We start from the raw sequence: 24,956 nt of genomic DNA, 5'->3' as shown, positions 1-24,956 counted from the left end.
AAAATTTCCACAGAATTGTATAAACCTTGTAGAAATATTTGTAAAGGATATCTGCCACACCATTTTTCATGAAAATGTAGAATTACAGAGTAATAAGCAAATGAGATCAGGAAAAACTACTGAAAATACAATTTATAGTGTGGTCTCACATGTTGTTTCCTGTGTTAGCTACATGTACATGTACAACAGGAAAAGCATGTAAATGAAATGAGTATAATTTCAGGCAAGCCTGAATTATTTGAATTGAACTTTGTTGTTCTAAATAAGCATTCTGGCTTATGATATACACTTTACGCTTGCTTCCAAACATTTTCTCTCGAAATTAGATTTGTATACCATAACTTGAACTTAGCTTTAACACTGAAGCATCTGCATATCGTTGTTTCTATCACCACATCCGAAACAGGTCTTGAGCAGCAAGGCATCTACAGACTGAGCGGAACAGCCTCCAAGATTCAGAAGGTCCGTGAGATGTTCAGGACGAGCCCAAAGTCGGTCAGGATAAGCAGGGACGATTTTGAGGTGAACGACGTAACAGGGGCACTTAAGAAATACTTCCGAGAGCTCCCAGATCCGGTGCTCACCAAGGAGTACTACAGCAAATGGATTGAGGTGTCAGGTGAGGAATCACAAGGTTTTACTGGAGTTGAGGTGCCAATAATAAAAAAAAATGATAGGCCCTTATGATGATGATGATTGTCATCATCATCTTCATCATTGTCATTTTCCTCATTCCCTATCACCATTATCATCATCACCACTACTACCATCATCATCATCATCATCGCTATGATCATCATCATCTTCATCATCATCTTCATCATCATCATCATCATCATCTTTGTTACCACCACCATCATCATTATCATCATCATCCCATCATCATCACCATTATCATTAGCAGCAGCATCACGATCATTATCATCATCATCACCACCACCATTGTCACCATTGTCATCATCATCATCTTTGCCATCATCATCATCATCATCGTCGTCATCACCATCATCACCACCATCATCATCATCATCAAATAAGAATGTTTATAGCTCCACCGCTCTTGGCATAGCGGTGTTAAGCAGTCTGGTGACCCAGGCTGATTCCCACTTCGTTGCCCTTTGCAAATCACATTTTCCCTGTCACTAGGTCTCTTGGAGAGGACCTTGAGCCTTCTCTCTGGTTACTTGCTCACAAGCATTCATGCTTTCTAAAGTAATCGGGTAACAATGAATGGCCACCAAAATACAAAAACAAATTGATTCATCTACATAATATCTCCTTACCTTACCTTACCTCTGTTCCTTCTCTTTGAAGAGGTTGGATGTCATGGTTTTCCATCTGTCTCTATCCATTGCTATCTCCTTATCTGTCAAAATTACCATGTTTTATTATCTTTTTTTACAGATTACACGGACCATGCTATAAAACTGGAATGGTACAAGCATCTTCTTGGTTGCCTGCCTAAGGTTCACTACTACACTCTCAAAGCCATCATAGCACATCTCATAAGGTAACAGTCTTTGATAGGTTTATTTTCATTTTTAATGTAAGCTCAAAGTTCTAGCATTGTGGTTTAATTATGGATAGCCAGTTTGATACATACATGTAATCTCTAACAATAGAGATTCAATTTGTATTTTTAACTCTTAGTTTAATCCTAACCAGACCGGGCTTTTTTTGGGGGTGTGCTATGACCGGGGAGGGGGTTGAATCAACCCCCCTTGAGATCTCAGCCGTCGATCGCGTGATCGTCGTGAAAATTGACATGACAATAGTGTTCGATGTAATCTACAAGGCTGTATGGTTAATTTTTCCGAAATCATCAGATTTTTTAAAATATGAATTAATTAGGCTAATTTATGGGTAAATCATACTTTTTGCTCTAATTCACTATAAAAAGCTCATAGAGTGCTAATGTTTTTGTGTAAATATTCTTTATACCATTGCTACAAATATATATATATTTTTACCATTACAAATAAAAAAAGTCCTGGTTTTAAAATGAATTTCTTATGTATTTTTTTGTTTTTCTACCCTTTGTATTTCTTTGTTTTTTCACCACATTTATATCAGAAACTTTTTAAAGCATAATTATGCTAAAATCATTTAATTTCAGTTGATAAAAGTAAAAATAATCATATCTTTATGAATAAGGTTAGAAAACTGAATGTACATTGACTTGGTTGATGGTTGCGGAAAATGTCGAGGGGGTGTTGATTCACCCCCCCCCCCCAGCTGGATTAGGGTTAAAATTGGGTTTAACATTGTGGTTTAACTATGGATAGCCAATTGTGACACAAATTTCTTACAATAGAGATTCAATTTGTATATTAAGTTTTTATTTAAACTCAGGTATAATATTGTGGTTTAACTATGGATAGCCAATTGTAACAAATCTTAAATGTCAGCACAATTGTCACTTAAGTCGGTCATAACTATCTGAATAGTATTGTAGTATCATAGTATCATTCAAGCAGTAGGAAAGGACAAAAAAAAAAAAACAGAAGAAACAAGCAATGTTAACAAAATTATGAAATTTCAGCTTCCCATGAATTGAGCACAGAGTTAGACCAGACTCAAGGATAAAGACCTAACAGTTTAACTTCTTTATGTTTCTACTTATCTTGATATCAACAGGGTGAAAGAGAAGGAGCGGATAAACAAGATGACGGAGAAGAATCTTGCATCAGTCTTTGGACCCACCCTCATGGCCCTTCCAGATGTAAGATCTTAATTGCACAGCGGTGGGGGGGGGGGGGGTCCTGAAATGTACACCTGTGCTGTAGATTCGTCTTGATACATAGAGCAAGGGAAACAATTATTAGACTATCATGTATGAGAGCTTATGAGGAAATTGGTTTAATAATTATCACCCAAACTGTATACATTTGATGAAACAATAAAATTAAAAATATATTGTAAAGTTTAATATATTGCGAAGTTTGATATTTATTGTGATTGTCATTTAATCTTGATTTGAAAATGAAAATGTTGTTTAGGCAATATATGATCCTCATGTTCTTCTGTAATGTATTTGTAATTTGAATGTTGAGATAAGGCTGATGGGGGTGGGGGGGGGGTGAGTGTGCAGTGGAGGGGGATAGATTGCCTCCTTGCAAAGACAATACCCTGTTTTCATTTGTATGTTCAAAGCTGCTATGATGTTGCTATTGGGAATGCAGAGAGCAAATCTTAGTCTAGCATACAGTCACAAGTTTTATGATAACTGCTGCAGAAATAGATGTAGTAGCAAAATGTATTATTCTCCAGCAGAGAAGACAGGAAATGGAGTATCCCATACAGCATCCATGTGACTCTCCTTATCCTATTGTTTGTATATGTTTTTTACATGTTTGATTATGCCGAATAAAAACAATTAAAAAATGAAAATGATAATAATAATATAACAACATCAACAATAATAATTTTACAAGTGCAAGCACTTCATGGTACCATTGCAGAAAGCGTTGCATTTAAACTTAACCAAACAAAATAAAGCGTTAGTTCCTAATGAGCAATTTTGATTGGTTTAAAATCAATTTGATTGTGATTTTTAGAGTTGCATTTGATTGCAACTCTAATTGCAACGGATTCCAGATTCATTTTAAAAAATCCTCTAAATTTGTATTTTTCACTATCCTTTCCCATTTTTTTATTCAGTCTTCCTACGGCAATGCCGAGAAGGAGATCGCCGTTATCGGTGACCTCATGACCTACTTCATGTGGCTGTTTGATGTGGACGATAAGGAGTGGGCCGATGAGGAGAAGAAGATCAAGAAACTGACAGAGATGCATCAACTTATTAAAGGACCACCAAAAGTGAGTGTGACGTGAATCTGGCCAACCCCTTTTGAATTGGACAGAACTGGTTTTTAACTTTGGACTACTACCTGACGGACTGACATGATTTCAAAAGACTTTCTTTTCTGACATTTTTGCTTGTTATATATGTATTCCGATTTGGCATTAACTAGAATTTATAAAATTGGCTTTACTAAACCTATTTTAAACTGTAGATCAACATAACCGGTGTTAAACATGTTGACATGATTATTGCTTTCTACATGTACTGTATATTTTCTGATTTGGAATTAGTTAGAATTTCAAAATGGAGGTAAGGACGATCGCCGTGAGCATGACATGAATCTGGCCATCCCTATTTAGATTGGACTTAACCAGATTAAAAACTTTGGACTTCTGGTACTAACTGACTGACTAGATTTGAAAAGATATTCTCCTGAAGTTATTCTTTGTTTTATATATACATGTATGCCGCTCTGATTTGCCGTTTAATAGAATTTTGATATTGGCTTGCTTAAACTATGTAGATCTCATCTACATAAGTGGTTTTAAAAGTCTGGACTACTAGCTGAATCACTGACCTGATTTGAAAAGACTTTTCTCTTGAAACTAGTGCTTAATGAGTCTACTCATATTGAGCATTTATTTTGCATTCATGTCATTCTCTTTCAGCAATCAAATGCAATTGTCATGCCCTTCTACATCAGGCATAAGAATGAAGGAAATAGCATATCTCTACCGGTAAGTCGTCAAATCTTCTGCATTAAAATATAAGATATTGATTATGCTGTATAATTTGTTATCTTCATTAAACTTTGTTTCTTTTTATTGTTTAATGAAACTTCGTATTTTACATTTCAACAGATGTTGTTTATGGTATGCTATTGGATATTTGTCATTGATGTAACATGTATGTTATGATGTGTTGTTTATTGTGCTATTTGATTGTCCTTGATGTTGTACATGTATGTGTTATGTGATAATTTTGTTTATGTTATGCTTCGTGATATTTGTTATTCGGCTACATGTCGATTTGAGTTTTAAGTTTTAACTCAATATTTTGAATTAGATTGAATGGAATGTATTTCCTTGAAAAAAGGATGTTGTATATCAAGTTGTTTTTGAGTCGTTGATTTGTCGAGTCATCTGGGTCCTGTCATACAAAGACTTGCGATTGATCCGATCAACCTCAACCTACATGTATATGGAAAGCCTTCGATGTCATAATTTTTCCTACAGGATATTTTTCACAGTGTCCTTTTTGTAAACAAAGAGGAGCATACTCATTGGTCAAGAAAACGATTAATGTATGAATATACATCATACCTAGAAAACATGTTGAACAAACATGCATTTTGTATGGTGACACTGCTTGCTTTTTATAGTGGTGGTTGATTGGATTATTTGCAACTCTTTGTCAGATGGGGCCCTGGTGGGTATTTCATAAAGCTGTTCGTAAGTTAAAGGGGAATGAAACCTTTGGAACAAATAGGCTTGTGTCGAAACAGAAAAATCAAAGAATAAGAACAAAGAAAGTTTGAGAAAAATCGGACAAATAATGAGAAAGTTATGAGCGTTTGAACATTGCAATTACTAATGCTATGGAGATCCTCCCATTGGCAATGTGACAAGGATGTGTGATGTCACATGTGAACAACTTTCCCTTTGATGGACTATAAAATACCCCCCAAATGTCTCTTTGCTTTTTCTTAAGGTGATACAAAATTTTTATCCATGATGTATTTTTAAAAATCTGTATTACATGTACATGCCCTCCTATAGAAAGAACACATGATCTACTGATAGATGTGATAAAAGAGGCAGTTTCAGTGAAATATATACTAAAGTAATGGGGCGAGTTGTTCACAAGTGACATCACACATCTTTGTCGGATTGCCAATGTGAGTATCTCCATAGCATTAGTGATCGCAATATTCAAATGCTCATAACTTTCTCATTGTTTGTCCGATTTTTCTCAAACTTTCGTTGATCTGTTTCTTTAATTTTTCTGTTTTCACACAAGCTATCTTCTTTCATAGGTTTCATTCTCCTTTAAGAGCAACTTTAAGAACGACTGGTGATCCTTTCTTGTGGTAAATGTTCGATTCATTGGCGATGGTTTAGCGCGTAAAAAATGATCACCAGTTTTTGTCTCACCTGCATAGCAGAGTGAGACTATAGGCGCCGCTTTTCCGACGGCGGCGGCGGCGTCAACACCAAATCTTAACCTGAGGTTAAGTTTTTGAAATGACAGCATAACTTAGAAAGTATATGGACCTAGTTCATGAAACTTGGCCATAAGGTTATTCAAGTATTACTGAACATCCTGCCTGAGTTTCATGTCACATGACCAAGGTCAAAGGTCATTTAGGGTCAATGAACTTAGACCATGTTGGGGGAATCAACATCAAAATCTTAACCTAAGGTTAAGTTTTTGAAATGTCATCATAACTTAGAAAATATATGGACCTAGTTCATGAAACTTATACATAAGGTTAATCAAGTATCACTGAACATCCTGCATGAGTTTCACATCACATGACCAAGGTCAAAGGTCATTTAGGGTCAATGAACTTTGGCCGAATTGGGGGTATCTGTTGAATTACCATCATAACTTTGAAAGTTTATGGATCCGATTCATGAAACTTGGACATAATAGTAATCAAGTATTACTGAACATCCTGTGCAAGTTTCAGGTCACATGATCAAGGTCAAAGGTCATTTAGGGTCAATGAACTTTGGCCAAATTGGGGTATTTGTTGAATTACAGCCATAAATTTGAAAGTGTGTTGGTCTAGTTCATAAAACTTGGACATAATAGTAATCAAGTATCACTGAACATCCTGTGCGAGTTTCAGGTCACATGATCAAGGTCAAAGGTCATGTAAGGTCAAAGAACTTTGGCCACGTTGGGGGTATTTGTTGAATTGCCATCATATCTCTATAAGTGTATTGGTCTAGTTCATAAAACGTGGAAATAAGAGTAACCAAGTATCACTGAACATCTTGTGCGAGTTATAGTAGTTTTCAAAATCAGCACTGCTGCTATATTGAATCGCGTGATGCAGGTGAGACGGCCAGAGGCATTCCACTTGTTTTTTAAGTCGCTCTTAACTAACGAACAGCTTTATGAAAGGCACCCCTGGATAGGTTGTTTGTCCCAACGAGTCGACTCTTTTAAAAGTTTTGCAAGCAATATTTGATGTTTATAGTTGGTCTACTCCTAAAGCAAAATCTGATCATTTTTTGTTCTTAATTCCTCCATGAAGCTGCAAGAAAACACAACAGCGAAGGAAGTGGTGGAGAGCGTAGTGAAGAAGCACAATCTACCGACCCTTGACGGCAAGCCATGGGGACTGTTTGAGGTGATCGATAACGAACAGTTAGGTAAGTACACAAGTACAGTTGAACCTGTCTATAGTGACCACACAAGAGAAATAAAAAATATGTCCTTTATCAGGTATAGTGGTTACTATAGGCAAGTGGCTGCTATAGACAGGTTCTTATACACATATCTGCCTCAATGGGAATGGTTTTTTTAGTGGTCACTATACATGTACATGTAGGTACATGTAGGTGGCTGCTATAGACTAGTAATACACACAAAATCTGCCTCCATGGGAATTGATTTTAGTGGTCACTATAGGCAGGTGGCTGCTATAGACAGGTTCTTATACACACAATCTGCTTTCATGGAAATTAGTTTTATTGGTCACTATAGGCAGGTGGCTGCTATAGACAGGTTCTTAAACAAACAATCTGCCACCATGGGAATCGGTTTTAGTGGTCACTATAGGCAAGGGGCTGCTAAAGACTGGTTTGATAGTAATCAAAACTTTATTGCATGTTGGATTAATATTTTCTCATATGTACTCTGAAACTCAGAGATGCTGGATCGTTTCATAAAATTACAATAGTGGCTCTTAAAAAGTGATAGAACAAACTCTATGCAAGTCAAGAACTTACATGTAGTATTTGGCTACTCCTAGTAAATAACTTTATATCAGCAAAATGTGGCTTAATTTCCTTTAAACCTAATCAAATTTTGACATGAATAGACTTTGCAGTCAGATACACTGTACTTGTTAAAACAAGAGCTTTTATTTACAAACATCAGAGAAATAAGGCCATTGGGTTGCAAGGATTTCAGTTGCTTATAAATCACTCGCTATGTGTCTCATGAAATACATATGTACATGTACTTGCCAGATTTGCTTGATTTAACATCCGAGAACATGTTCGTGTCAATGGCCCGTATTCTGATAGCAGTTTAACTTAAACTCAGGTTTAAAGTTGTGGTTTAAGTATGGGAAGCCAAAAGTATTAAAATTTTTATTAAGTTGTATGTTTCTTATGTTTACTGTGCTCTTTCCTGATTAATCGATGGTGAAGACAATCATCTATTTACCGGTATACTTCCTAGACAATTATGAATGATTTGAGAGCCAAATGAGCTGAAGTATGCTATCTCTACTGTTAGTGATTTATGTAACAATTGGCTATCCATACTTAAACCACAACTTTAAACCTGAGTTTAAGTTAAACCTGCTATCAGAATATGGGCCAATGTGTTTAGGTTTACATGACATATGAAAATGGAAAAATGAAAATACATATTTTATTGTTTGAAATACCTGTAGAAATCTAAAAAACATGAATACTCAAATTCATTTAACTCATTGATCATGAGCCCGGCAGCCAATGTGCAGCGCCAGATCAGCGTTGCTCTTTCCCTTCAACTGTTTAACGTCAAACAGGGTACCAGCAATTCCCATCTTTTAAAATCGTTCGATCTGACGCAGCTGGGGTTGGAACTCCGGACATTCTGGTTGTGAGACGGACGCTCTACCAACTGAGCCAACACACCGGTTGAATGAACAGCTTCATGAAATGCCCTTAGTGCAGAGTATGGGTTTTATCACATTGAACATCTAATTGGTTTTTAACGGTCATTCTCTTTCTTACAGAGCGGATGTTGTTTGATTACGAGGTTGTTCTGTCTGAGGTAGGGGCATGGGATCCATCGGCAGCAGCAAGCAACTATCTATGCATCAAACAGAATAGCCTGTTACACAGTATGGAAGTGGTAGGTATTCTTTATTGATTTCCTCCTCCCCCCTTTCTTTTTATTTTGTTCTTTTTATTTTTTATTCTCTCTGTCTCTCATCTTTTAGCTTCTTCTTCCTATTGTTCTTTTTCTATTTCTTATCCTCCTATTTCTCCTTGTCTTTCTGCTTCATCCCTCTCTCCCTTCCCCATAATTTGATCTCTTTCATCTCTCCTCAATTTATTGCCTTGGCTCCTTTCACTTTTTTATACTTAATTAATATTCAAGTACCTGTGCAGGGAGTATTTTGATAATTTTATTTTTAGGTATAATAAATTAAGCACCCTTTACTATATTGTATGTTCTATTAATTTCAATTAGCCTAACCTTGCTATTATATTAATTGATTTTAAATCAGGTGTTGTAAATAATGTGGAACAATAACTCGGTATATAATGTATTCTCAGGACATGAATTGTTCTTATTTTAGTTTATTATCCATTGGTCCAATGCCAATACGTCCAATTACCAACTCGTCTGCTATCATTTGGTCTACCATCAGTTTGTCCACTATCCACATGGTCCAATTGGCACTTTGTCCACTCTCCATTTCGTCTAATAACCAGTGGTCCAATAGCCATTTAGTCCATATACCATTTGGTCTAATTGGAATAAGTGTTAATTGGGCGAAATGAAAGAAAATTAAATGGATATTAGACCAAATGGTTATGAGGTGAAATGGTCGTAGACAAACTAGTGATTAGACAAAGTGATGATTGGACCAAATGGTTATGAGACCAAATGGTTGATAGACGGAGTGTTGATGGACGGAATGGCATTAGACTAAATGAAGTTAGATGTGATGAGTGGACGAGTTGGCAATAGACGAAATGACAATTTACACTTATTTTAGCTTCTCTCCAGTATGCCCCCCAAAAAAGAAGAATAGGATTGAATAATAGTTCTGAAGCTAAAAACCATGTGAACCCTCTTACCTCTTACATGTATAACTCCTCCCCATGATGCATTGATAGTTCTTGAAGAATGTCACGTCCAGTTCGTCCATCAAGTACGCCGATAGCTCCAAGAAGTTCAAGGAGTACTACTTTGAGATCTCGGCCAACATCATGCGCTTCTCCAAGGTTAACAACAAGAGTGGCGGCAGCCCCATCAGCTATTGGGATATCATTCCTCTCAAGATCTATATGGGCATTGGAAGCAAGTACAAGAAGACCGCCCCCTCGAGGTCAGTAGAGGCCAGTGTAGTCTATTCAAGAAATTTTTGATGTTTTTTGTTGTTTTTTAATTTGGGATTTAAGGCACGTAACGTTTAGATGCAAATATTTACACCTTTGGTCTATCATATTTTTGTGATCAGAAAATAATACATGGAAGCTGTCAGCGCTTCTTCATGTGCAATTCGTGACAGACTGCTCATCACAAATCGTTGATTGTTTGAAAAGTATTTTCTGGTTATTGTCAGAATTGTAATTAGTCTATACATCAGTCACAAACCAAGAACTAAGAATTTGGATGATTTTCACTGTCTAATTTAATAGCCTGCAGCCAAACAAATGCCAGGGTTTTCAGTAGATTACAATGACTTCGAGGATACATTTTTAAAATGACTTAAACATGAAGGAGTACTGCCCATGCACATGCCTTGTGGATATTGTGAACCAATATTTAGCCAGAGCAGATCCAGCAACACCACCTTTTCAAATCATACATGTACATGTAAATGGAAATGACCAAGGCCTACATGTACGAATAAAACTGATATTACAATTTTCATATGCAGGCACATAAATGTTCTTTTGATTTCTTATCAAACTATGCCTAATAAAACACATACAGTACCGTTATAAAGTTAAAGGGGAATCCAGCCTTGGCCATAACATGTTGTGTTGGGAAGGAGAAAAATAAATTAAACAAAATGGTGAAAGTTTGAAAGAAATCGGATCAGCAATAAAAAAGTTATAGCTGCTTTAACATTGAGATCACTAATACTATGTAGATTTCAAATTGGCAACTGGGTCAGTAAATTATGACAAGGGGCAAGGACAACTTTCCCATAGGCAAGGAATTTTATTATCAGGGATTTGTGGTTTTCTCCTAAGTACCAATTCCCCTGGGGCAGTAATCTAAATATAACCCAGATAGTATATTGTTTTATGTCTTCATGAAAGAAGAATATAATTTGAAATAAAACTTTTGGGAAAACTGACATTTTAGCAATAATATGTATTGGAGTACATGGAAGAGTAGTCATTGCCTTACATCACTATGACATCCCATATGCGGCCAATTTGAAGTCTCCATGGGTATAGTGATTACCAATATTTACAACTTTTAAAAATTCATAACTTTCTTGTTGTTTGTCCAATATTGTACAAACTTTCACCTATCAACTTGTCTGATTTTTCTTTTCATTATAAAAACAAGTTTTTATTTGGGTTGGATTCCCCTTTAACATGTTCTAATTATGATTTAAATGCAAGTTTAGTTTTACTAGCACTTTGTCTTTCTGTATTACTGTCACTGGCGGATCCAGGGGGGGGGGGGCACAGTTGGCCCGTGCCCAACCTTTTGGGAAGCAAAATTTAAATTTGTAATTTAAGAATGCCATTGAAACAGAAGTGTGCCCCCCCCCCTGTTTTGAAAGTGAAGACTTTTTTTTGCTTGTCAAATTTTTCCTCGGAAAAATGTGCCCCCCTCTCCCTTTAAAAATTCCTGGACCCGCCCCTGATTACTTTCACGTGTACGTGATATGTATATTTATTCTTCTTCCTATCAACAGGTGGGGTATTACATTCCACTCACCAGGAGAAAAAGATTACAAGTAAGTAATAGTGAATGATTCTGTGAATATATTTACAACATTGAAAAAATGGAACTGTGTAGAAGATGGATAGAAGTACATGTATGATATGTAAAAAATTGTTATTTTGATGTGCAAAAATATCTGTGGTCACAATTTTCTCTGATGGATTTTATTTTTCTTTTATGTTATCACAAACTTTGAAATATTTTCTTTTTCAATTTTTGTAAATGATAGTATGATATTTGAAGCTAGGAAAGAAAGAAAAAAAAGTCTTGTAAATGGTCTAGTGAACTTTTGTCATGAATTTTAAGTTAGAATGATCTTATTTATTTGACCTTAATTTCTGCTTTATGAATATTATTTTGAAAATATTAGCTAAATCCAGCTCCCCTTAAAAGTCATACAGTGTAGTTTGCCCATCACCTTCACTAATGGTAATTATGTAAATAGAAAAAGAATTACTCAACAACATCCTTTGGTTGCATAAAATGAATGATTGATATTTTTAAAAACTATATTCATCCTCAAATCTGTTTGATCCATTTTCATTTCCAGATACATGTTTCTCATGAAAATACAAGTCATCTCAAAATAAGAACTGAATGTGTTGATTTGTTTTTGTATTCCAGGTGTTTATGTTTTGATCAAGAGAGCGTTAGGACAATGTGGTTAGCGGGACTCTTCAGGTGTAAGGTAAGAGATACCGTTTCCAAACCTGTTTCAATTGTCTGATAATGTTTTTCAGTGTATGGCAAAGATTTGAAACGTTTGATAAAAGTCACTATCTGGATCATTGACATGCTCTGTATGTGTGCTTGAATTTTATATGGTGTTAGAAACGTGATTTCTTTTATGTCGTTATTTTCTTCATTCTAAACAGGAAGGTTATACTATTGATGACAAAGTTATTATTCAACTGAACATTATCCATCGATTATGTGAAACCTGAAGATTATGCCTTTCCACTATTTGGATAAAACCATTCTTGTCCCTTGAAAGCCAACTACCTATGTAAATAAGGCCTCATGAAAGGTACATGTAGGTCCCAGACATTCAAACTCCACCCCAACAGAAAGTTCATTCGAATAAAAAGAGAAAAATCCAACAAGCAAAACACTGAAAATTTTATCAAAATCGGATGTAAAATAAGAAAGTTATGACATTTTAAAGTTTCGCTTAATTTCACAAAACAGTTATATGCACATCCTGAATGGTATGCAAATGAGGAGACTATGACATCATCCACTCACTATTTCTTTTTTATTTTATTATATGAAATATGAAATATTCTAATTTTCTCCTCATTGTCAAGTGATACAACGATTAATTCCTCCCTGAACATGTGGAATTAGCATTCTTTAATACTATATGATTCACTCAAGTTGGTCCTTATTGTCAAATTTATAAAAAAATGAAATATTGTATAATTCAAACAATAAAAAACAAAAGAAATAGTGAGTGATGGACATCATCGACTGACTCACCTAGTTGTGCATATCACTGTTTTGTGAAAAATAAGCGAAACTTAAAAATGTCATAACTTTCTTATTTTACATCCGATTTTGATGAAATTTTCAGCACTATGCTAGTTTGATTTTTCTCTATTTATTCACGTCAGCATTTTCCTGGGGTGGACTTGACCTTTAATAATAGAATTTGTGATTGGTGTGCATTGGTTTCACTTGTACTTTATAACAAGCCATCCAAGCATCTTTTTGTACAAAGTTTATGAGAATCAAGGAAGGTGCCTTGGGTCGCTACGCATTTCAGAATTGTGTGTTGACTCGGAAGCTGGCATATTTGGGGAATTTGTGTCCAATTTCAATGTAAAGTACTAGTTTTCATAAAATGCCAAAAAGCACTGCTAACTTCATATCTTAAGCCATTTTAATAATTTTTAGTTCTCATTAAAAAATTTATCAAAATTAAATTCATGGAATAGGATAGACTGTAGACCCAGTTGGGTAGGGTATTCATTTATTTGAAATACAATAGTTGGAGAATTATTTAACACAAATCAGAAACCATCATCATTATAGCGGTGCTTTCATCTACATGTACAAACACATATTTCAAATATAAGAAAGTAATTCATATTTTTATGTTTTATAATTTATTCATTGATGTTTTTACTTCAGCTTCTACAGGCCAGCACACTCCTTTACGACTGGTCTGTGATCCACTTTTGGAACAAATGAAAAATTTTCTTGCATTTTGAAGTATTTATTCAAAGAATTAAAAGAAAAATATTGAAAATGTTGTTATTTGTGAGCTTTTTGGTCGGAGTAGAGGCCAAAATTTTCATTGAAACATGGCATACCACAGCTATGATGCCTCTATGGTTAGGAATTGAATTTGTTGTTAGAGTATCATTGACTTTCAACTAATTTTTATTTGACAATTCAGAAGTTTCGACTTCGCATTTTTCATTAGTCATATCATACAGTGTATGTTAAAATTTAAAAATCAGTGGTAAGAAGGTGCGCAGTGGTAGTAATAACGTAGCTGAATTGATAATGAATTCACTGAATTTGTGTGAATGAGTAGTACATGTACATATTGTGTATAAATACCACATTTACGTGACTACCAAAGAAAACTGTTGTACAACCATTATGCTTTTCCTCTTCATTAGCTTGCCGGTGCTGCAGCGTACACTTCTAATTTAAGAGTAGGTATCTGGAGACGACGGATTCTTTACTGCTTGTGATTGTTTATATACCGCCCTCTTTGTTTCCTGTCATATGCCATCACTTTCAAAGCAACACTCTCTGTCCCAACATTGCTCTCCTTCTAACGATAGTATTAGCTTTATTCTCGGAATAAATTCAAATTTTTGCTTGGGCGACAAAACATTGTACATGTATCTCAAAAAAGTGAAATATTCAGAATTGTAATTTAGCATGGCTGCCATTATACCTGTACATTTACTATCTCCATTGGGATAGCCTTCCATGTGACATGGTGTATATGTAATGGCATCATTTTGGGGATTATGTGTAGATGGCTAATATTTGGACAGGATATCATTCGATAAATTATCTTGTCAGAAAGGGACAAAAGTTGTTTTCCCAGAAATTTGAGATACATTGTACATGTACAATGGCTTGTCACCAGATATAATGTAAATTTCTGGTATTTTTTAAATCTCCTATCTAGAAAAAAAAATAAGTCGGTGTCTTTGTAGTTCCTTTTATTCTTCATAGCTAAAAAGAGAACTTATGTAATTATCAAGAATTTAAAGAAAGATTTCTCCCAATAGAGTCAAACTGCAACATTACATGTATTTTACAGAATGAGCAAAGGCCTAAACTCTTCAGCCCTACCTTTTCTGCCTTTATTGCTTCCAAAATCCAGCCTTGATATTTGTGGCTTTGTAATCTTAGAGCATTGTTGGGAACAAGAGAGATCCTTAGGGTACACCACACATCCACTTCATGCTTTGCATTATGAGAAGACTATTGTCTTCTGTGCCTTATGAATCCAATGCTTACCATGTATTATTTGCTGTTTGATCACATGGTTACTGCTTTCCATTGTGTACACCATTGAATTCCACACACTTTTATTCAATATATGGAACTTTCATTTCTAACAGTATCAGACACTTTTATCACCGAAGAATCTGTTTCTAAGAATACATTTTTTAAAAGCTGGATCTCGGTATGACATATTAGGACAAAACACTCTTAAAAGTAATAGCCTACATGTATTTACTACATTGCAGGCTCTGCATCTAAGGAATCGAAGAAAACATTCTTCAATAGCTGTTTGTTATGCTATGTATATTTGTGTTTTTAATGAGAATGTGGAAATAAATTCAATTCACTTCATTAGCCGTTTTTTTATTGTGATGTGTAGATTTTGATATAATAGTCCAGGAATTGGGGAGGGTGAAATATTATCAGTATCTCTTAATTGACGAGGAATGCATTCACATTATTTCATCATGCAATTTCAAGGAAATATACAGATTTTTTAAATCGAGTACAATTTGAAATACTGTAAAAAAAAATTATTCCCTTGAGGATTTATTTATTTCAAATATATAAATGAATGATTACCCCCCCCCAAAAAAAAAAAGAAGAAGAAAAGAAATAGTAATTTTGCTAATTTGAATGATAAGGGTTGTAATGATAAGTTGTACATGTAGATTAGACTGTCTCTTATGAGGAATGATTTTGAAAACAAGACATTTTAACAGTGGATTGTCCTCGTGTATGTGTACACATACCTTGCTCTGGAACTTGCTTTGAAAGTGCCTCAGGCATGCATGTTTGTATTATCGTACATGTACTAACCAGTATGCTTCATGTTTCCTATTATAGGCTTTGAGTGCTGTTCATAACTCTATTTTCTTGATGTTTGTTATTTCGTTTCCTTTTCACATATTCTATGCTTGGCAAGGCATGTCTAACCTAATCTTGTTCGTTTTCGTATTCTTCTCCCTTGCATCTATTAATTGTCTATCCTTATTCTGTGCTCAGTTTCGCAAAACGTAAGTGTGGATTGTTCCATTAACCTCAGTATACTAATGTGTAAACAAATCAGTCTAACATTCTAAAATAACTTTTCTTACATGTATGTGTTTCATAAAGCTGTTCATGAATTATGAGTGATTTTACAAGAGACTGGTGATCCTTTCTTTGGCACTAAATCAACAGTAAAAATTTGGTGTAAATCATTTACCAGAAGAAAGATTTACAATCTGTGCATAAAGTCGCTCGCAACATATGAACAGCTTTATGAGACACCAACCAGTAGTGTTTCTATTTTTTAGCATGGGGGAAGATTATTAGATTTTTAATACTTTGGCAGCATAGGGAATAGAATACAATACATAGATGTTTAAATGTATGCACAGGTGAAAGTAATTCTAGTAGCATCATGGGCCCTGTTACAGAGTGATTTGCATTTAAACATCAATCGCAAGTCTATATGCTCTTCTAATTGGTTGACAATCAAATTGCGTATTATATTTTTAGCTCTTATTTTGCAAAAGGACCTATTTTTAAACATACAAAGATGCATTTTAATACCTACATGTATTTCAGTCAGGAAGTAAATATGATAGAGTTGTTGAATGTTATGGCCCAGTGGATTGGTCTTATGACTTTGAAACAAGAGAGTCATGGGTTCAAATCCTAGTCATGGTGTTGTTTCTTTGAGCAATTTATTATTTTACATTGTGCTGCACTCAACCCAGGTGGGTGTTTCATAAAGCTGTTCATAAGTTAAGAGCAACTTTAAGAATGACTGGTGATCCTTTCTTGTGGTATTTGGTATATTGAATTGGCGATGTTTAGCACGTAAGAAGGGTTCACCAGTCTTTCTTAAAGTCGCTCTTAACTTACGAACAGCTTTATGAAATGTCCCCCAGGTGAGGTATTAATGGGTATCTGGCAGGAATCTATTCCTCGAAATCCTTCCCTGCTGTAAAAGGCCGCAGGGCTAAAGCCAGAGTAATAGTATCCAAGTCTTTTGGAAGTGCATAGGGTCATTATATCATGTGATATGTGGTAAACAAGAACTGTGTTATTATAGTAACAAACTTTTGCTTAACTTCAGTGGTTGGGTGTTATGAAAATGTTTCAGGTTTATTTGGCTGCAAAATGGCATGGTTGATGGGGGAAAAAACAAATTTTTTTTTTTGCATGTTAAGTTTTACATTTCTACAAATCATTTAGTAACATATTAGCAGGATGCACATACTTATTTTTAGCAAGCACCATTTTGGCACCTGGCGGCTGTTTCACAAAGAGTAAAACGTTACTAAAAATCATGCTTAGGTGCCTTTTTACAGGCCTATATGATATTGAGTGCATCATATTTGATATTGATTAATATGCAGTTGAGCATGATCTGATTAGGAAGTCTAACCGGGTGTTGCAAGATAATATTGCAAATTTCTATTGAAATTTCTATTGAAATTTTACAAATGATAGATCACTTTTGACTGCAACACATCACTTTGTACTCCTTGGTGCAAGAAGTAGTGCAGCAGTCCAGTGAAAGATTTCAACGAAACGCAAGGCTTATGATTGATTTTAGAAACCAAATTAGACTTGTAATTGATTGTGAGTTTCATGCAACCACCCAGTGATAAATCATACTTCCTATATCTGACCAGTGATGTGTTATGTACAGATATGCAACATGGAATTAGTGTAAGATTTAGTTACATGTACCTTTGTAACCCCCCCCCCCCCTTTCTGAATGTCATATCAGACAGTTATGAACATTATATACATTATGAACCCACTATTATTATGAGTATTATTGTTAACATTCATTTGGTATTATCATTATATGACCTGCCACCCCAAAACCAGCAAGTCGCAAGCGAAAGTTCCCGGTAAATAGTTTAAAATATGACTTGGTCTTCAAAAAGTAAAAATTAGGTGATTAGCTCACCGTAAAGAATGACTCTTCTTATCGATTCTGTCAAAAAATTTGAAGTTGTACAGTTAAATAAAAGACAAGATACAGTACGAGAATTACTTTTGCACCAATTTTTCCACGCTGCTTGGAAGTTTCACGAAAATTGCAGTGTGCACATCTCATGCTTGATTGAACACCAAACATTCCTTGGCTCTTCTGTATGATGAATACACGGTTCTATGACATTTACTCCTGCGACAATTGCTCCGCTCTAAATTCCACACACTAATCAAATTACCAACTTCCACCCTGGCTTTAACACTGTACCCCACCCTAAACCTAACATAAAACCCTATTGTAACCCTAACCCTACATCTTATAGTAAATTAAGCCCAGAGCAATTGTCGCAGGAGCAAATGTAGGAGAAAATGTCATGTCACCAAATACACAAATGCTGAAATATGGACACCAATTTTTTTTTTTATGACCCCCCCAAGCATAGTTTCAGATACTATACAGTGCGTATAAAAAAACGGGACAGATTTGAAAAGTCTATAAAATTTTTGTTTCAAATCATGATCTCTATATTTTGGTGTCAATAGGTGCTCTGAAGTATTATCCTTCAAATGCCATTAAAATAATTTAGTTTCGTTCATGCTTGAGCGAACACGGAATGTTTTTGTCTGGGGTTAAAAAGGAGGCTTGCGCCAAAATGGCATAAAATGATAAATATGATGGTTGGACTTCTTGCTATTCAGCAGACTTCCTCTTAACCTGTACATTATCTTTGCCATAATTTTCGAATTATGCGGTCAAAATTCATTTCCAAATCTACTTATTTGCTTGAATTGTTCTGTTGTTCCTTTTGTATGTTCTCTTTTAGCTTTTAATATTCCTTCTTTAGGCAAGAACATTTTTTTTAACCGAAGTATGGGAGAGCGTGTTTTTTTTTTCAATCCTTTGATTGTGTGCTACAAAGGTTATGGTTCCTTTGAACAGTGGCATACTGATGGATGGGGGCTTGGGGTGCTCCCCCCCAAAAAAAAAAAATCATGACCTAGAAATAAAGTGGAAAGGAAAATAACAGAAAACATAGAAAGTGAAATATGTATCATTTTCTGAATATTATGTCAAAATCACAAAATTATATATTTTAATAAAAAAGTTTAAATTTTTGCTTGATGGCTGCACAACTTTTTAATACATTTTACCCGATCTGCCATATCTTGCTCCTTTAAAATTGACTCAATACATCATTGCCGTTGAAATACATAAAATCGTTTCCTGTTTGTCCTGTCAAGCACATAAACTTGGTGAAGAATTTAATAACCCCTTGAAAATAGGATTCATGTATTTTTTAGGTACCAGAACATAATTTGTTTCACATAATTAACAGGATTTGAATAATTACAAATTCTCCCAATTAAAAATGCACATCTTCTTACTTGGGTTGACAAAAAGTCTTCTTTTCTTACTTATGAAGGAAAATTCAAAGGTAAAAGAAGTTTAAATGAAAAACAAAATAATTCAGGTAAATAAATAGATTTGTAAACAAAATTTGGCAGCATAATTTGAAAATTATGGCAAAGACATGAAAAGATTAAGAGGAAGTCTGCTGATTAGCCAAAATTCTAATCATCAAATTTCTCATTTCTGCCATTTTGGCGCAAGCCTCTTTTTGAACCCCCGACAAAAACTTCACATGTTTGCTCATGCATGAACAAAATTTATTTTTTTAAATGGCGTTTCAAAGATAACATCTCAGAGCATCTATTAACATCAAACTACAGATATAATTATTTGAAACAAATTTTTTATTGACTTTTCAAAACTGTCCCGTTTTTTTTTTAATACGCACTGTATAAGCCTGCACAAAATGTATCTCATTGACAATCATACCTTTCATTAAGCCATTGCATTGGGAACTGGGGCTTGAATGTTGCTATCGAGCTCTGGTGCAGATTTGTTACCATTTGAACTTCAGAAGCACGCAGAATTTGCACTTTTTTGAGGGACATTTAATGATTGCCTTGTTAACTGTTTGAGGTCAACATAATGTATGATGTTATTACAGACCACACTAAGCCAATGAATTGTGCAATCAAAACAATTTGTATTGAAATTATGAAGTGAATGAATAGATAATTAGTATGTTGGTGAGAGCTAAGGGGGGGGGGGGATGTCATAAAGCATTTTGGAATGTAATATGACTTTAACAAGAATTTGAGTGTCAGACAGTGAGGTCATTTTTTAATAAATATTTTAACAAGACTGGTCATTCATATTTTGGAAAACTTACACTTGTTCTAACATAATGTGTATACATGTATATTATGATTATCAATCTCCATCTGCATGTTTTTAGACTTAAATTGATCCAATTGTTTTGTGATTGACAAATCCAATTGACTTGTTATATTTCATTTTTTGTAAAGTTATGCATAGCTATCATCCTTTTTATGTAAATGTAAATTTTCATATGTAAATGTAAATTTTCATATGAAATTTTATTGTCATTGTTTTAAAGTTATATCTACTACTGATTTTTTTATATTTTTTACTGTGAACAATAATGAAGAAACAAGATGTTTGGTGCAATTTTTGTTGATTCTTAACATTGCTTGCTTAATGGTAAATGTAGATTTATTTGAAATATTTTTGATTAAAAAAAGAAATTTTTTTAAATCTTGAAATGGCTGCTGTAATAAATGAAATTAAAATTGATGGAAAGAAAAATACCGTAGACTTTTAAGTACACTAGAGATCTATTCAACTAAATCTGAATCTAATTTCTCATTACAAAACCAGTCTGAATGAGTGCGTCGTGGTCTAGTGGTTCTGACTCGTTTTTTATAGAGAGGGTTGCGAGTTTGAATTCTAGACCTGTCATGTTTTCCTTCAGCAAGAAATTTATCCACATTGTGCTGCACTTGACCCAGGTGATGTGGATGGGAACCTGGTAGGATTGATTCCTTAAATGCACTGAACGCTGCTGATAAAGTAATAGCACGAGTTAGTGCTGGGATAATAGTTGAACTTTGTATCATCTTGCAAAAAGTGCTACATTATAAATCCAAGTCTCCTTTTGCTTCTTCCTCTTCTTCTCCCCCTCCTCCTCCTTCTTCTTCATCTTCTTCCTTTTTTTTTCTTCTTCTTCCTTTTCATCCTTTTCTTTTTCTTCTTCTTGTTCTTCTTCCTCTTCCTCCTCCTCTTTCTCCTCTTCCTCACCCTCTTCCCTTCTCTTCACGTTATTTTCAAGGTTTCAGGTAGAAAAGATTCAAATCAAAGTAGTAAAAATTAAATGTGTGCTTATACAAAAAGCTTTAGTTTATGATCTGCATGTCTTGCATGTTGAAAGCTACAAATGGGTATTTTCATGGTAACTGACGTTACACGGCACAATTTTACACACTTTTACACACTGACATGAAAAGTGTGTCAAATTGTGCCGTGTAACGTCAGATACCATGAAATGCCCAAATAATTTTAGTGTAATGGGTCACCAAGAAATGGTTTTCATTAATGGAGGGTGTAGGTTGAAACTAATGTCTTCAAGAAAATTATTCGTGATCTTTCTCATATTTTTTCATTAAATTATTGACACAGTGCCTTTTACTATACAGTGCGTCCCACAAAAAACGAAACCGAGATTTAGCGATGATTTATCATAACTTAATCATAAAAACAATAGACAAATGACCTACCAACGTAAAGCTTAGAATCTCTTCTTTCATCTAATACTACTTAGATTATTCCTCATTCATGCATGAGTGAGCAAAAACAATTTGAAGAAAGGATGTCAAAAAGTCATTTGGCAGGGGGTATCTGAATTTTAAACAGAAAGTCACATGACTAAAAAGTTCAATATTTGCTCTTTGATTTGATACCTTTATCACAGAAAATGGTCAAGAAATAAAAAAGTTATGATCCCTCGAAACAATGCTTGTACATGTACTTCCATAATTTCATTAAATAAACGTGTTTTCACCGGTTTCCCACAGAAGCTATAGCACGATAACAAAAGACTTACATGTAATGCATGGCTGATCGTCAACAAAACGGAGTGTCGAGTGAGTCTGGACGCTAGCCTGTAAAACCTCTTCATTTCATGAAATTATTGAAAATCAAGCCTTGTTTCAAATAACCAGAACTTTCTTATTTCTTGACCATTTTCTTTAATTGAGGTATCAAATAAAAGAGCAGATATTGAACTTTTAGGCATGTGATTTTCTTTTTTAAATTCAGATAGGCCCCGCCAAATGAATATTTGGTATCCCCTCTTCAAATTGTTTTTGCTCACTCATGCGTGAAAGAGAAATAATCTAAGTAATTTCAGATGAAAGAGGAGATTCTAAGCTTTACAATGGTAGGTCATTTGTCTATTGTATTTGTGATTAAGTTATGATAAATCATCGATAAACCTCGGTTTCGTTTTTTTCTGGGACGCACTGTATATCTTCTTATCTTTCTGCATGCAAAAAGAAGAAGAAAAAAAATCTAATACAAATGCAATCATTTTCTTTTTTTTTCATTATTCATATTCTGATGGTCTGTGAGCTTTAAGCCATCAAAGAGACAGTTTATTTATTTTCTCTTGTAATTTGCTAATTATTTTTACCATACAGTTGCAAGAACTCAAAGGATCTCCCCTCTCTCAATTTGAGCATGCTCCATCTGTAAGAGACAGGACGTCAAGTGTGAGTATATGAATACTCAGTTCGGTGGACGCACAGTACGGTGCCCCATCTACCTGTTGCAGCGTACAGGCCAATCTCTAACTTCGGGGTCAACATCGCATGTTGTACAACGCCTATTAGCTTGTTGTACGCGAGCAAGTGGGAGGCTGAATGTCAAACATTCGTACCGTTGCACTGCGTTGCACACACGACGTACCATCCAAAATGTACCGTCCAAAATGTACCGTTGCACAGCTTTAGGAGGTGACGTCACAATACGATTCAATTCATTGCGCTCGGTAAAAATGCAGGTGCAATACGCGTATAGCCTGCTGGCTGAATGCGCAATGCTGCCCGAGGTGTTCGCTTGTGGGATTTTGCTTTTCGCTTTCCATTTTTTTGCTCCCTTTTCATAGATTACTGCAGGAAAAACTCATTGTTTTTTCATAAATTCGCTAAACTCCAAGGCGTTGTACAACACAAATAGCGAATATTCTTATTCGTGCAATGGTGCGAGATTTCGCATTCGGTGAAAGAAAGAAACACTCTATTCAACTCGGCTAACGCCTCGTTGAATAGAGCATCTTTCTTTCACCTCATGCGAAATCTCGCACCATCGCACTCATGCCTATTCGCTATTTGTGACTGTGATGCTTCAAAAATGAAACCAAGTGCCAAAGGCGGAGGTAGAATTCACCGAAATTTCGCAAATGAATATGTGGGAAATTTCTCTCCCACCTCCCGGACCCTGGTAAACAGCATCATTTTTAATATGCAAGCCGGCCGACCCACGTTGGACAGTGCAACCATAGTGCAGTATATCGCATGCAGGCACTAGAGCGTGCAACATACTCAACTTTTTCCCATAACTCATAAGGCATTGCGAATTTTAGCCTGTCCGCTGCAAACGATAGGTGGCGCACCGTATTGTGAATCCACTGAATTCAAATTCATTCAAAAATGGTCTTTATTGATGTACAAACTTGATACAAACACTGACAACTGCACACAAAAAACAGCCGTAGCTGGAGTATTAATGTTTACATGATTATAAGCACAATATATTTATTAAAATGGTAGAAATTAGAAGAACATGTACAATGCTCAAATTTTGGTAGGATCGAATATTCATGACAGATAAAAATTTATATTAGGTGCATGTACATGTACCACATATAAACAAAATGGACAGATATTCAGGTACCGTACATTCTAAGCAGCTAACTTTAATAAGGAGAAGAGACTAGGACTAGGTGTATATATATATGGTATGAGGATAAAATTGACAAGAAATAACTAAGAATATACATATTTATTGATCATATTTTCCTTTTATTTTAACAGTCTTTGTTATTATTGAATCATTAAGCCAAAACTTCCATTTACTGTCCTTGTTACTATGGTTTTTTTATTTTGTTTTTTTACTTTGTAATGATATTGTATATTGTTCTTGATCAGCCCTGCTGCTGGTCAGTATTTATTGTGCATATATATACCAATAAATAAATAATAAATGAATTAGCAAATGGGATCAAGTATTGTGTTTTTTCTGAAAGGGGTAAAGGATATCATTTGTAATTCAGAAAAAAATAGAAAGTAAAAGAAAAGTAAACTGAGAATGGTAATATTTGTATATCATAGTTAAGAGCATATTGGGGAGGGAGACCCTCGGGTCACAGTTATCAAGTTAGCTTTTCCCATACCCAGGCAGCTAAAAAAAGCTACATGTACCCATCTATGGCTCTGCTTTTATTCATATTTTGTTGAAATTTTATTGTATATTGTAATTGCCGAATTGATAATAAATAAATAAATAAATAAAATATTGTTTGCTATTTTTAGCAAACAGTAACTTTAAGTAGGCTTTCATTTTTATTTCTACTAGCTCCAAATTATTGATACTCTTGCCCTGACAGGTCAAAACAATTTTAGATATTTGACTGAAATAAAATGAAGCATTAGGCCTACTGCAATTCAAGATGTCTTTGAAAACAAGTTTTACTCTTTGATTGCACTTATTTTCAATAGCAAGTATCCATTGACCAATCAAGCCCATCATGAAAGACAATGATCATACACATTAATGGGGTGTTGCAAGAAAATATTTGCAATCAATTGCAAATTTTCTGTTGCAATTTTACAATTGATGGATCAATTTTAGCAGATTAGCAATTAATCACACATTTGCAATTAATTGCAAGACATGTGATCGAGGAATAATAAATAG

At 34.8% G+C, this 24,956-nt stretch overlaps 1 protein-coding gene across 1 annotated transcript in view; it reads left to right on the top strand.

Annotated features, from left to right (window-relative positions):
- The window catches only part of LOC129261160 (arf-GAP with Rho-GAP domain, ANK repeat and PH domain-containing protein 2-like), a 109,266-nt gene that overhangs the window by 71,886 nt on the left and 12,424 nt on the right, over window positions 1-24,956 (top strand). Inside the window, exons 31-42 of the mRNA XM_064099129.1 lie at window positions 407-619; window positions 1,405-1,510; window positions 2,638-2,722; window positions 3,661-3,819; window positions 4,474-4,542; window positions 7,071-7,188; window positions 8,769-8,887; window positions 9,883-10,094; window positions 11,649-11,690; window positions 12,302-12,365; window positions 14,308-14,343; window positions 22,679-22,750. Coding sequence (XP_063955199.1) covers window positions 407-619; window positions 1,405-1,510; window positions 2,638-2,722; window positions 3,661-3,819; window positions 4,474-4,542; window positions 7,071-7,188; window positions 8,769-8,887; window positions 9,883-10,094; window positions 11,649-11,690; window positions 12,302-12,365; window positions 14,308-14,343; window positions 22,679-22,750 — 1,295 coding nt within the window. The remainder of the gene's footprint in view (window positions 1-406; window positions 620-1,404; window positions 1,511-2,637; window positions 2,723-3,660; window positions 3,820-4,473; window positions 4,543-7,070; window positions 7,189-8,768; window positions 8,888-9,882; window positions 10,095-11,648; window positions 11,691-12,301; window positions 12,366-14,307; window positions 14,344-22,678; window positions 22,751-24,956) is intronic.

Source organism: Lytechinus pictus, chromosome 5 (genome assembly GCF_037042905.1).
Source record: "Lytechinus pictus isolate F3 Inbred chromosome 5, Lp3.0, whole genome shotgun sequence".
In the NCBI taxonomy this organism is placed as follows: domain Eukaryota; kingdom Metazoa; phylum Echinodermata; class Echinoidea; order Temnopleuroida; family Toxopneustidae; genus Lytechinus; species Lytechinus pictus.
The sequence above is the reverse complement of the archived record's forward strand: the minus strand, read 5'-3'. Positions and strand labels throughout refer to the sequence as shown.